The 12,200-nt window shown below is 36.1% G+C and overlaps 2 protein-coding genes across 3 annotated transcripts; both read right to left on the bottom strand.

Annotated features, from left to right (window-relative positions):
* Window positions 1,567-5,021, bottom strand: LOC109346620 (BTB/POZ and MATH domain-containing protein 2-like). The gene is made up of 4 exons (XM_019586282.1): window positions 4,315-5,021; window positions 3,190-3,538; window positions 2,418-2,694; window positions 1,567-1,985 (listed from the first exon to the last, which is right to left on the bottom strand). The coding sequence occupies exons 1-4, from the start codon at window positions 4,740-4,742 to the stop codon at window positions 1,807-1,809; spliced, it is 1,233 nt and encodes a 410-aa protein (XP_019441827.1). The 5' UTR covers window positions 4,743-5,021; the 3' UTR covers window positions 1,567-1,806.
* On the bottom strand, window positions 1,571-10,897 carry LOC109346621 (BTB/POZ and MATH domain-containing protein 2-like). 2 transcript variants are annotated; one of them, XM_019586284.1, is made up of 5 exons: window positions 10,084-10,897; window positions 8,959-9,307; window positions 8,187-8,463; window positions 7,559-7,754; window positions 1,571-1,831 (listed from the first exon to the last, which is right to left on the bottom strand). In XM_019586284.1, the coding sequence occupies exons 1-4, from the start codon at window positions 10,509-10,511 to the stop codon at window positions 7,576-7,578; spliced, it is 1,233 nt and encodes a 410-aa protein (XP_019441829.1). In that variant the 5' UTR covers window positions 10,512-10,897; the 3' UTR covers window positions 1,571-1,831; window positions 7,559-7,575. The 2 variants fall into 2 exon arrangements, with proteins under 2 accessions (XP_019441829.1, XP_019441828.1); XM_019586283.1 differs by lacking the exon at window positions 1,571-1,831 and having other exon boundaries at window positions 7,336-7,754.

Below are 12,200 nucleotides of genomic sequence, written 5' to 3'. Positions count from 1 at the left end.
ACGTCACTATGTTTTTTATATCTTAGCACGTTCATGACTCATTGCACAATAATAATTAAGTAATAAAAATGTTCATGAATGTATAATTATGATTACAATGTTGTGATTTCGATAGTTATGCTGACCACAACTTTAATAAAACTATTAATATGCATCAATTGAAATACTAATAACACTATCGATATATTCATCCTCTCATAGAAGTTGGATACACTGATAAAACATTCTTTTTTTCTAGAGGAGGCCACCCCAAAATATAATCATGTATCTTGATTGGAACAATAACTTGAAGGTCCATCCCTGACCCTTACCCTTAGTAGAGTCAATGATAACGTGTACTGTGTTTGCACAAAGCAGAACCAGACCCTTGTCGTTATTGCCATAAACCACATCAAGGGGTTCAAAGTCACCTAATCATGTTGAAGAGAGAAGAAGAAGATAATCATAAACTGTGTTGTGTGTTCACATTAAAGGACAACATGACCCACATGGGTTAGTTTGTTATTTCAAGACCAGACAGAGTGAGTTGCATTGAGCTATACCCTATACCAGTTCTTGGTCTATATTTATTACACGTGGGTATGTAGGGCTAATGGGCCATGAGATTATAGGGGACCAGACCCATGTCAGAACTCAATCCTGATTTTGCATGTATGGCTGAAAATTGATACACTCTTATCTATGGAGCCACATCTTATATATTTTTTAAATGTTTTATTTAATAAAAATGTGACACCAAAGAGTGATTGGTTCAATAAGATTTTGAGTTGGCATTGAATAAGATTATCCTCTTTCGAGCATATATGTAGTTAGACAAAAAAGTGTACGAGATTGATGATCTTTGAATACCAATTTAGCATTAAAAGTATCGAGACTTAAGAGTACTACTTATATTAAAACTGAATATAGTGTAGCTTTCAGAAAAATAATTATGGAGGATTTGGCTAAACCATGTCCTTGTCTTAATAGAATTTGAAGAGTGGAACAAATATAAGAGAAAGATCTTTTTGGTGCAACTGTTTGATTGTCTACCCCATCTGTCGGATGAAACATTAATGCTGGTTTGAAGGTTGAACATTGTTCACATAAAAAAGGAAAAAAAAAACCTAGTTTGAACGTTGATCGGTCTCCTCTCACAAAAAAGATTTTCTTGATAGTGAACTACAAATAGATATGAGAACATTTGTCTAGAATGAACAAAAAATCAAAATAATTTTTCACTAACACAGGCTCTTTAATTGATCAATATATGACATTTCAAATTTGGTTTCATAAAAACACTTGCTATCTAAATTCTAAAACTACCCTTGTAAACAATAATGTATGGTTCATTCGACCACATGAATTTTTTGTGCGGGTGAACTTTACTTACAGTCTAAGGATTTGAATATATATATCATTGGAAGCATAAGTAGCTGAACAACACCAACCCAAAACAACGCATAATGACACCATACTTTTTTCCACCCAAAGTCCAAAACTTAACACTTTTCGGTTAACCAACGTTGAATCCAATACTAACGGGAAACCATAAATCAAAATGTAAAAAGAACGCTAAAAGTAGAGGTAGTCAACAATATCTTTAAACAAATGTTTTACTAAAAGTCAAGATAACAGAAACCTACAGTGAAACGGACCTCTGCAGCAGCACCAAAACAAACTACATTTACAACAACTAGACATTAAAGCTAAGAAAATTTAGAACTTCTTATGGTCCTGTAAAATCATATCATCTCCCTCAATCCATGGCTTTCATTGTTTTTTTAAAGGGGATTGGGAGGAGGGTTGTACAGAAGAGTGTTCACATTATAGCCTTTGTTTCACCCTCCTTCCATTTATGTCACTGCCATCAAGTATTGCGTCATTCCTGTGCTTACACATGAAGTCTGAATGCTCCGTAACCCTGGCCACATACTCCAATAGCTCTGTGAGAACCGCTGGGCAACTTTCCTTTAAGTACTCAAAACCATCAGTTTGCATCACAGCTGAAGAAACAAAAGGGAAGAAAATACATCAGTTGATGGTTATAGACTTATAGTTCTGAATGAAAAACTAACGCAAAAGCGTTAAAAAGATCCTACATCCTAATAGATGCAGGACATAATAATAGGGAGTAGGTGACAAACATAACTATCAGCAACAAAGTTAACTGTTTTTTACGTTTTGACTTTCAGACTTTTGTTTTTTGGTACAATACTTCCAGACCCTTTTAAGCTTGCCTGTGTGTGATTTATGCTATATACATAGCCGGTCCTAAGCCTGGATAAAAGGTGATGGTTGTGATAAACAGATAAAATTGTGTTGTCTCTATGACATGGATCCACTTCCAGACCTTTTAATGCCCAAATTACCCCTTAGCTGCATTGGTGTTATGCTATAAGCACATAACACAAAAAGCTCAAAGAAGGAAAACACACCTCTGAGATTTTCAGGCCTTGCAATAAATTTCAGACAGACTGCTTTAAGCTGGAAACAATGGTGCTGCTCTGCTAAGGCTAAAGTTGTAGCCACAGTATTTATTGCAACGACTTCACAGAGAGTTGTTTCACACATCAGCCTAAGCCTCTCTAAGCCATACCGATCAGCTGCCGCTAGTAGATGCTGAGCCATCAAGGTAGTTGCCCATTTTGAGTTCAACCCAGTAAGCTCTTGCATGTCAGGTAGCGAGTCCCAATATATAACATGAAGCAATGCCTGCAAAATAAAGGAATATGGTTGGGCACAATAGACAAGTTGCCCATTTCACATACATGTGACTAAGCTTTAATTTGTTGAGCTAAATAATGTGGTCAATGCCACAATCCCGTTACACACAACTCACACAAGCATTGCATATAGTATTTGCATGTAAATGCATGTTGTTAATGACCAATTGAGAAAACAAACATCAACTTTTGAATATACATAAATTATTAAAAAGAAATTGCCTGGTTTCATTCCTACTTAGCACTTACACAATATTTAAAAGAACATACTGTTTTGGAAACACAATTCAAAACAATACACCACAACTGGTCTAGATTAAGATGTAACAATATGCCTAACAATGGTAATCGGGGGGAAATCCAACAACTATGAAGCAAATGTGTATATCAGGGCATATAAACAGAAATGATAACCAAGACATATTTTTGCAGCCACATTACTAACATCAATAAAAAAGGAAGCCCAAAGATCATTTATTCAAACCTTGAAAACTGGAGCCTCAATATCTTCAACTTTTATACACTTAGTATTCTGATCTTTCATAGGACCAAAGAGTTGGGCTCTGAAAACAGGCGAGCGAGCTGCTAATACCAATTTATGAGCATTGAAGATTTCCCCATTCACTTCAAAACTCACATCACTGCCTTTCCTACTTTCCAGTAGCTGCCCAAAATGCTGACCCATGTTAGAAGGTGGTACTGCTACGGAGTATATTTTAGGGCCCTCTGTGTGTGACTTCACAACACCAACGCTACAATTAACACTGAGGCAATCATCTTTAAGGTAGTCCGATGTCTCTAGTGCTGTCCTCTTAAAAAACCGCTTGTAACCCCTGCAACACCCCAATTCAAACAGTTAGCCTCTACCAAACTGTTCATTTTCCCTTGTTACTAAGAAGTTCCATAAATCTAGCATTCCAATAATGTATTTGGCAAATGCATTCAAAGGCAGAGTGCCCTAAAACATTTTCACACATATATTGACATATGCGTTCAAAGCAGCCCAGCCCACAAGTAATCTGAAGTGTTGAAAAAGGACGGACCTTGGATGTTCTATAGGTGCTTGTGATGACGTTTTCCAAGTGTCACAATTTTAGTATAAAACAACACCACAAGTGGAAAAACAACACTTCGGTTGTCCCTTGAAAGAACAAAGATTTAGTTTACAAACAATGCAAGTATGTAATAGACATTCCGGAACATACTATGATCTTATCCACTACAAGCAAAATATATGATGACAATTTCCAACGATTAAAATTTCCCATCAGGTCTTCAAAATTTCACATATAAACACCTATACGTCTATATACCCATAGTAGGTAGGAACTTATCGGAGTACCCGGCATACGGAAACCTATAAATGATTTATTTTTTCAGTTGAACCAGTATATTGATTGCACGACACAACCAATCAAAATTTTAACATAACAATAATTGCAGTAAGACTTTGTTTTTTAAATTAATAATTTAATCAATTAACACGCATTTTGATTGGTGATGCCTAAACAACATTAATTCATGAAACTAAGGAAATCAAGATCAAACTTCAAATGAAAAAAAGGAAATCGGCGAATAATCTTCAAGGGAAAATAAAAAAAGAACCCACCACATGCTGCCACGATATTTCAACGTATAAGGCCCGCTCTCAAGAGTCCTCTCAAAATGGCTATGAACCTTATGCCTCTCCTTCCCACTCTGATCCAAAAGGGTCAACTCAAAAAGTGCTCTAACATCGGTTCCTTCGCTCGCGAGCGCAATGAAGAGCGAAACATATGTAGCATTGTCCTCAACGCTCTTCCCATCAGGGTAGAAATAGATCGCCCAATCGTACCCTCCAACAGAGAAAGTCTCAGACGCTATGTATTTTCCGATCCCAATTCCCTTCGACAAAGAATACCCAGTAATCTTAAACTGGTGGGACCCTCTCACTGTGTCGGTAATCGAAGTAGACAACGTTGTTGCAGGAGCGGAAGAAGATGAATGGAATGAGGAATTGGAGGATGGCGTCGACGTTTCTTGGAGAATCTTACCCATGCGAAAGCCACAACTAATGAATAATCAGAATTGGGTTGGAATTGCTCAGAATCGAAACCCGGTTGAAGGATCTGTGTGAGAAATCTGGTACCAATTGGTTACGTTAGAGTTGGGGAATTGGGTAAAGTGTGAAACTTTACAAGGGGAAAGTGAAGGATTGATGAAAAAATATGGGGTTCGGTGAGGGGAAATTGATTGAATCGGGAGATAGGAATTTTCTAGGGTTTCGATTCTGATAGAGAAAGAGAGAGAGAGAGAGAAATGAACGAGAAAATATAATGTAAGAAGATACGAAGATGGTTATAAATAATAATTCCAGACGAGGGAAATTGCTGTGGCGGTGACGCGCCTTGCGAGTGGTTCTGATCTATCTGGTTTCGCCGACTCGCTTTCTTTTTGGAACGTGTATCACAAACGCCAACGGTACTTAAGTCTAAAAAGCGAAGATGTTACGAGGCAGTAGAATTTAGTCAGGTTTGGCTGCGCCTTAGTTTTCCGTTCTCACAAGAAAATATAAATCACGTTTTCTTTTTTATAAAATCTAAAATTTTAAGGCACATTTTTGTTTATTTTTTTGGTGAGATAGGAAATCAAAGAAAGCATCAAAATAAAAAATACACGATGAGGAAGATGATTCTCATGGAGTGTGGTGAGAGGAGAGGACCAAGGACTCTAGGAAGCTGATGATGAGTTCCAAACCCCACATTTGATTAGCACCAAACTTAGCACAAGCATTTCCCCTATGTTGAATGATAACAATCCCATCACAATAGATAACTGAGGTGAGCATTAATTGTCCTATCCGCTCACTCAGTATGTCCCAACCATAATCGAGACTAAGTATGGTTGGGTCTCATATGTCTATGACTAGGTTTGATATTTATGGTCGGATAGAGACAAAAATATGAATTCACATCCTGTATCATATTTAATTACCTTCTTTCTTTAGTAGTCATTATTAATTAACATTATCATAATCACATTTTAAAATATCCTCAGCAGTGAATGACACAACTAAAACACTAGCACGTCACTATGTTTTTTATATCTTAGCACGTTCATGACTCATTGCACAATAATAATTAAGTAATAAAAATGTTCATGAATGTATAATTATGATTACAATGTTGTGATTTCGATAGTTATGCTGACCACAACTTTAATAAAACTATTAATATGCATCAATTGAAATACTAATAACACTATCGATATATTCATCCTCTCATAGAAGTTGGATACACTGATAAAACATTCTTTTTTTCTAGAGGAGGCCACCCCAAAATATAATCATGTATCTTGATTGGAACAATAACTTGAAGGTCCATCCCTGACCCTTACCCTTAGTAGAGTCAATGATAACGTGTACTGTGTTTGCACAAAGCAGAACCAGACCCTTGTCGTTATTGCCATAAACCACATCAAGGGGTTCAAAGTCACCTAATCATGTTGAAGAGAGAAGAAGAAGATAATCATAAACTGTGTTGTGTGTTCACATTAAAGGACAACATGACCCACATGGGTTAGTTTGTTATTTCAAGACCAGACAGAGTGAGTTGCATTGAGCTATACCCTATACCAGTTCTTGGTCTATATTTATTACACGTGGGTATGTAGGGCTAATGGGCCATGAGATTATAGGGGACCAGACCCATGTCAGAACTCAATCCTGATTTTGCATGTATGGCTGAAAATTGATACACTCTTATCTATGGAGCCACATCTTATATATTTTTTAAATGTTTTATTTAATAAAAATGTGACACCAAAGAGTGATTGGTTCAATAAGATTTTGAGTTGGCATTGAATAAGATTATCCTCTTTCGAGCATATATGTAGTTAGACAAAAAAGTGTACGAGATTGATGATCTTTGAATACCAATTTAGCATTAAAAGTATCGAGACTTAAGAGTACTACTTATATTAAAACTGAATATAGTGTAGCTTTCAGAAAAATAATTATGGAGGATTTGGCTAAACCATGTCCTTGTCTTAATAGAATTTGAAGAGTGGAACAAATATAAGAGAAAGATCTTTTTGGTGCAACTGTTTGATTGTCTACCCCATCTGTCGGATGAAACATTAATGCTGGTTTGAAGGTTGAACATTGTTCACATAAAAAAGGAAAAAAAAAACCTAGTTTGAACGTTGATCGGTCTCCTCTCACAAAAAAGATTTTCTTGATAGTGAACTACAAATAGATATGAGAACATTTGTCTAGAATGAACAAAAAATCAAAATAATTTTTCACTAACACAGGCTCTTTAATTGATCAATATATGACATTTCAAATTTGGTTTCATAAAAACACTTGCTATCTAAATTCTAAAACTACCCTTGTAAACAATAATGTATGGTTCATTCGACCACATGAATTTTTTGTGCGGGTGAACTTTACTTACAGTCTAAGGATTTGAATATATATATCATTGGAAGCATAAGTAGCTGAACAACACCAACCCAAAACAACGCATAATGACACCATACTTTTTTCCACCCAAAGTCCAAAACTTAACACTTTTCGGTTAACCAACGTTGAATCCAATACTAACGGGAAACCATAAATCAAAATGTAAAAAGAACGCTAAAAGTAGAGGTAGTCAACAATATCTTTAAACAAATGTTTTACTAAAAGTCAAGATAACAGAAACCTACAGTGAAACGGACCTCTGCAGCAGCACCAAAACAAACTACATTTACAACAACTAGACATTAAAGCTAAGAAAATTTAGAACTTCTTATGGTCCTGTAAAATCATATCATCTCCCTCAATCCATGGCTTTCATTGTTTTTTTAAAGGGGATTGGGAGGAGGGTTGTACAGAAGAGTGTTCACATTATAGCCTTTGTTTCACCCTCCTTCCATTTATGTCACTGCCATCAAGTATTGCGTCATTCCTGTGCTTACACATGAAGTCTGAATGCTCCGTAACCCTGGCCACATACTCCAATAGCTCTGTGAGAACCGCTGGGCAACTTTCCTTTAAGTACTCAAAACCATCAGTTTGCATCACAGCTGAAGAAACAAAAGGGAAGAAAATACATCAGTTGATGGTTATAGACTTATAGTTCTGAATGAAAAACTAACGCAAAAGCGTTAAAAAGATCCTACATCCTAATAGATGCAGGACATAATAATAGGGAGTAGGTGACAAACATAACTATCAGCAACAAAGTTAACTGTTTTTTACGTTTTGACTTTCAGACTTTTGTTTTTTGGTACAATACTTCCAGACCCTTTTAAGCTTGCCTGTGTGTGATTTATGCTATATACATAGCCGGTCCTAAGCCTGGATAAAAGGTGATGGTTGTGATAAACAGATAAAATTGTGTTGTCTCTATGACATGGATCCACTTCCAGACCTTTTAATGCCCAAATTACCCCTTAGCTGCATTGGTGTTATGCTATAAGCACATAACACAAAAAGCTCAAAGAAGGAAAACACACCTCTGAGATTTTCAGGCCTTGCAATAAATTTCAGACAGACTGCTTTAAGCTGGAAACAATGGTGCTGCTCTGCTAAGGCTAAAGTTGTAGCCACAGTATTTATTGCAACGACTTCACAGAGAGTTGTTTCACACATCAGCCTAAGCCTCTCTAAGCCATACCGATCAGCTGCCGCTAGTAGATGCTGAGCCATCAAGGTAGTTGCCCATTTTGAGTTCAACCCAGTAAGCTCTTGCATGTCAGGTAGCGAGTCCCAATATATAACATGAAGCAATGCCTGCAAAATAAAGGAATATGGTTGGGCACAATAGACAAGTTGCCCATTTCACATACATGTGACTAAGCTTTAATTTGTTGAGCTAAATAATGTGGTCAATGCCACAATCCCGTTACACACAACTCACACAAGCATTGCATATAGTATTTGCATGTAAATGCATGTTGTTAATGACCAATTGAGAAAACAAACATCAACTTTTGAATATACATAAATTATTAAAAAGAAATTGCCTGGTTTCATTCCTACTTAGCACTTACACAATATTTAAAAGAACATACTGTTTTGGAAACACAATTCAAAACAATACACCACAACTGGTCTAGATTAAGATGTAACAATATGCCTAACAATGGTAATCGGGGGGAAATCCAACAACTATGAAGCAAATGTGTATATCAGGGCATATAAACAGAAATGATAACCAAGACATATTTTTGCAGCCACATTACTAACATCAATAAAAAAGGAAGCCCAAAGATCATTTATTCAAACCTTGAAAACTGGAGCCTCAATATCTTCAACTTTTATACACTTAGTATTCTGATCTTTCATAGGACCAAAGAGTTGGGCTCTGAAAACAGGCGAGCGAGCTGCTAATACCAATTTATGAGCATTGAAGATTTCCCCATTCACTTCAAAACTCACATCACTGCCTTTCCTACTTTCCAGTAGCTGCCCAAAATGCTGACCCATGTTAGAAGGTGGTACTGCTACGGAGTATATTTTAGGGCCCTCTGTGTGTGACTTCACAACACCAACGCTACAATTAACACTGAGGCAATCATCTTTAAGGTAGTCCGATGTCTCTAGTGCTGTCCTCTTAAAAAACCGCTTGTAACCCCTGCAACACCCCAATTCAAACAGTTAGCCTCTACCAAACTGTTCATTTTCCCTTGTTACTAAGAAGTTCCATAAATCTAGCATTCCAATAATGTATTTGGCAAATGCATTCAAAGGCAGAGTGCCCTAAAACATTTTCACACATATATTGACATATGCGTTCAAAGCAGCCCAGCCCACAAGTAATCTGAAGTGTTGAAAAAGGACGGACCTTGGATGTTCTATAGGTGCTTGTGATGACGTTTTCCAAGTGTCACAATTTTAGTATAAAACAACACCACAAGTGGAAAAACAACACTTCGGTTGTCCCTTGAAAGAACAAAGATTTAGTTTACAAACAATGCAAGTATGTAATAGACATTCCGGAACATACTATGATCTTATCCACTACAAGCAAAATATATGATGACAATTTCCAACGATTAAAATTTCCCATCAGGTCTTCAAAATTTCACATATAAACACCTATACGTCTATATACCCATAGTAGGTAGGAACTTATCGGAGTACCCGGCATACGGAAACCTATAAATGATTTATTTTTTCAGTTGAACCAGTATATTGATTGCACGACACAACCAATCAAAATTTTAACATAACAATAATTGCAGTAAGACTTTGTTTTTTAAATTAATAATTTAATCAATTAACACGCATTTTGATTGGTGATGCCTAAACAACATTAATTCATGAAACTAAGGAAATCAAGATCAAACTTCAAATGAAAAAAAGGAAATCGGCGAATAATCTTCAAGGGAAAATAAAAAAAGAACCCACCACATGCTGCCACGATATTTCAACGTATAAGGCCCGCTCTCAAGAGTCCTCTCAAAATGGCTATGAACCTTATGCCTCTCCTTCCCACTCTGATCCAAAAGGGTCAACTCAAAAAGTGCTCTAACATCGGTTCCTTCGCTCGCGAGCGCAATGAAGAGCGAAACATATGTAGCATTGTCCTCAACGCTCTTCCCATCAGGGTAGAAATAGATCGCCCAATCGTACCCTCCAACAGAGAAAGTCTCAGACGCTATGTATTTTCCGATCCCAATTCCCTTCGACAAAGAATACCCAGTAATCTTAAACTGGTGGGACCCTCTCACTGTGTCGGTAATCGAAGTAGACAACGTTGTTGCAGGAGCGGAAGAAGATGAATGGAATGAGGAATTGGAGGATGGCGTCGACGTTTCTTGGAGAATCTTACCCATGCGAAAGCCACAACTAATGAATAATCAGAATTGGGTTGGAATTGCTCAGAATCGAAACCCGGTTGAAGGATCTGTGTGAGAAATCTGGTACCAATTGGTTACGTTAGAGTTGGGGAATTGGGTAAAGTGTGAAACTTTACAAGGGGAAAGTGAAGGATTGATGAAAAAATATGGGGTTCGGTGAGGGGAAATTGATTGAATCGGGAGATAGGAATTTTCTAGGGTTTCGATTCTGATAGAGAAAGAGAGAGAGAGAGAGAAATGAACGAGAAAATATAATGTAAGAAGATACGAAGATGGTTATAAATAATAATTCCAGACGAGGGAAATTGCTGTGGCGGTGACGCGCCTTGCGAGTGGTTCTGATCTATCTGGTTTCGCCGACTCGCTTTCTTTTTGGAACGTGTATCACAAACGCCAACGGTACTTAAGTCTAAAAAGCGAAGATGTTACGAGGCAGTAGAATTTAGTCAGGTTTGGCTGCGCCTTAGTTTTCCGTTCTCACAAGAAAATATAAATCACGTTTTCTTTTTTATAAAATCTAAAATTTTAAGGCACATTTTTGTTTATTTTTTTGGTGAGATAGGAAATCAAAGAAAGCATCAAAATAAAAAATACACGATGAGGAAGATGATTCTCATGGAGTGTGGTGAGAGGAGAGGACCAAGGACTCTAGGAAGCTGATGATGAGTTCCAAACCCCACATTTGATTAGCACCAAACTTAGCACAAGCATTTCCCCTATGTTGAATGATAACAATCCCATCACAATAGATAACTGAGGTGAGCATTAATTGTCCTATCCGCTCACTCAGTATGTCCCAACCATAATCGAGACTAAGTATGGTTGGGTCTCATATGTCTATGACTAGGTTTGATATTTATGGTCGGATAGAGACAAAAATATGAATTGGTTCGACTCGTTATATAGTTACTTACTCACCATGTTTGTATATATCTTTATTCAAATGTGCAGAGTGACACATTTTTGTTCAAAATTATGATCGATTCTATCATTTTTCATCATATACACGATTAATAATATATCTACATATATCATTTTATATGTTTAATTACATATTTATAATAATAAGTAATATTGAATTTTTTTTATTAAAATGAATATATATTATATTTAATCAGGTCTAAGGTTGGGTTGGAATTTAAAAGTTGACCCAATTAATTATCAATATTTAAAACCAATTAAAGAATAAGCCTTAACCTCTCATAACTCGACCATGTTAATCCCTATTAGATAAGATCATAAGATCATTGATTTGCTTGGTCAGCTTCCAAAATTTTGACATAATATAATTTTATTCCATTTATCTGTTTTTCAATTATAAGTCACCATGTATCTTTATTAGGATATGTGTGCGAATCTAGTATATCTATTAATGTCTCAACAAAATATGATGTAAATTATTTGGTGCAATAAGACGTTTATGCAATGGTTAAAGTCTTATTAATTTCTCAAAACAATTAAAAGGTAAATAATTTGATTCCTATGAAAAATATGAAATAGGGAGTAGCACAAAAAAACATAACTTATCAAATTCTTCAACTTCTTTATATTTTTTTCTATTTATTTAGTTTATAAATTTTGTAATTTTGTATTATTTGTCATTGTGTGTGGTGGACTTTTTAGTACGTTTCAAAATAAGCATCAATAAAAGTAAAGTATATTAGA

This window comes from Lupinus angustifolius, chromosome LG04, assembly GCF_001865875.1.
Source record: "Lupinus angustifolius cultivar Tanjil chromosome LG04, LupAngTanjil_v1.0, whole genome shotgun sequence".
Lineage (NCBI taxonomy): Eukaryota > Viridiplantae > Streptophyta > Magnoliopsida > Fabales > Fabaceae > Lupinus > Lupinus angustifolius.
The sequence above is the reverse complement of the archived record's forward strand: the minus strand, read 5'-3'. Positions and strand labels throughout refer to the sequence as shown.

Bases quoted from the DNA above. Each gene is read 5' to 3' on its own strand.
- LOC109346620 (XM_019586282.1), bottom strand. From the start codon at position 4,742: ATGGGTAAGATTCTCCAAGAAACGTCGACGCCATCCTCCAATTCCTCA. The intron at 2,695-3,189 runs GTTTGAATAAAT...TTTATTTTGCAG, and splicing joins TTGAGGCTCCAGTTTTCAAG to GCATTGCTTCATGTTATATA. The intron at 1,986-2,417 runs GTGTGTTTTCCT...TTGTTTCTTCAG, and splicing joins AAGGCCTGAAAATCTCAGAG to CTGTGATGCAAACTGATGGT.
- LOC109346621 (XM_019586284.1), bottom strand. From the start codon at position 10,511: ATGGGTAAGATTCTCCAAGAAACGTCGACGCCATCCTCCAATTCCTCA. The intron at 9,308-10,083 runs GTGGGTTCTTTT...GGGGTGTTGCAG, and splicing joins AAATATCGTGGCAGCATGTG to GGGTTACAAGCGGTTTTTTA. The intron at 7,755-8,186 runs GTGTGTTTTCCT...TTGTTTCTTCAG, and splicing joins AAGGCCTGAAAATCTCAGAG to CTGTGATGCAAACTGATGGT.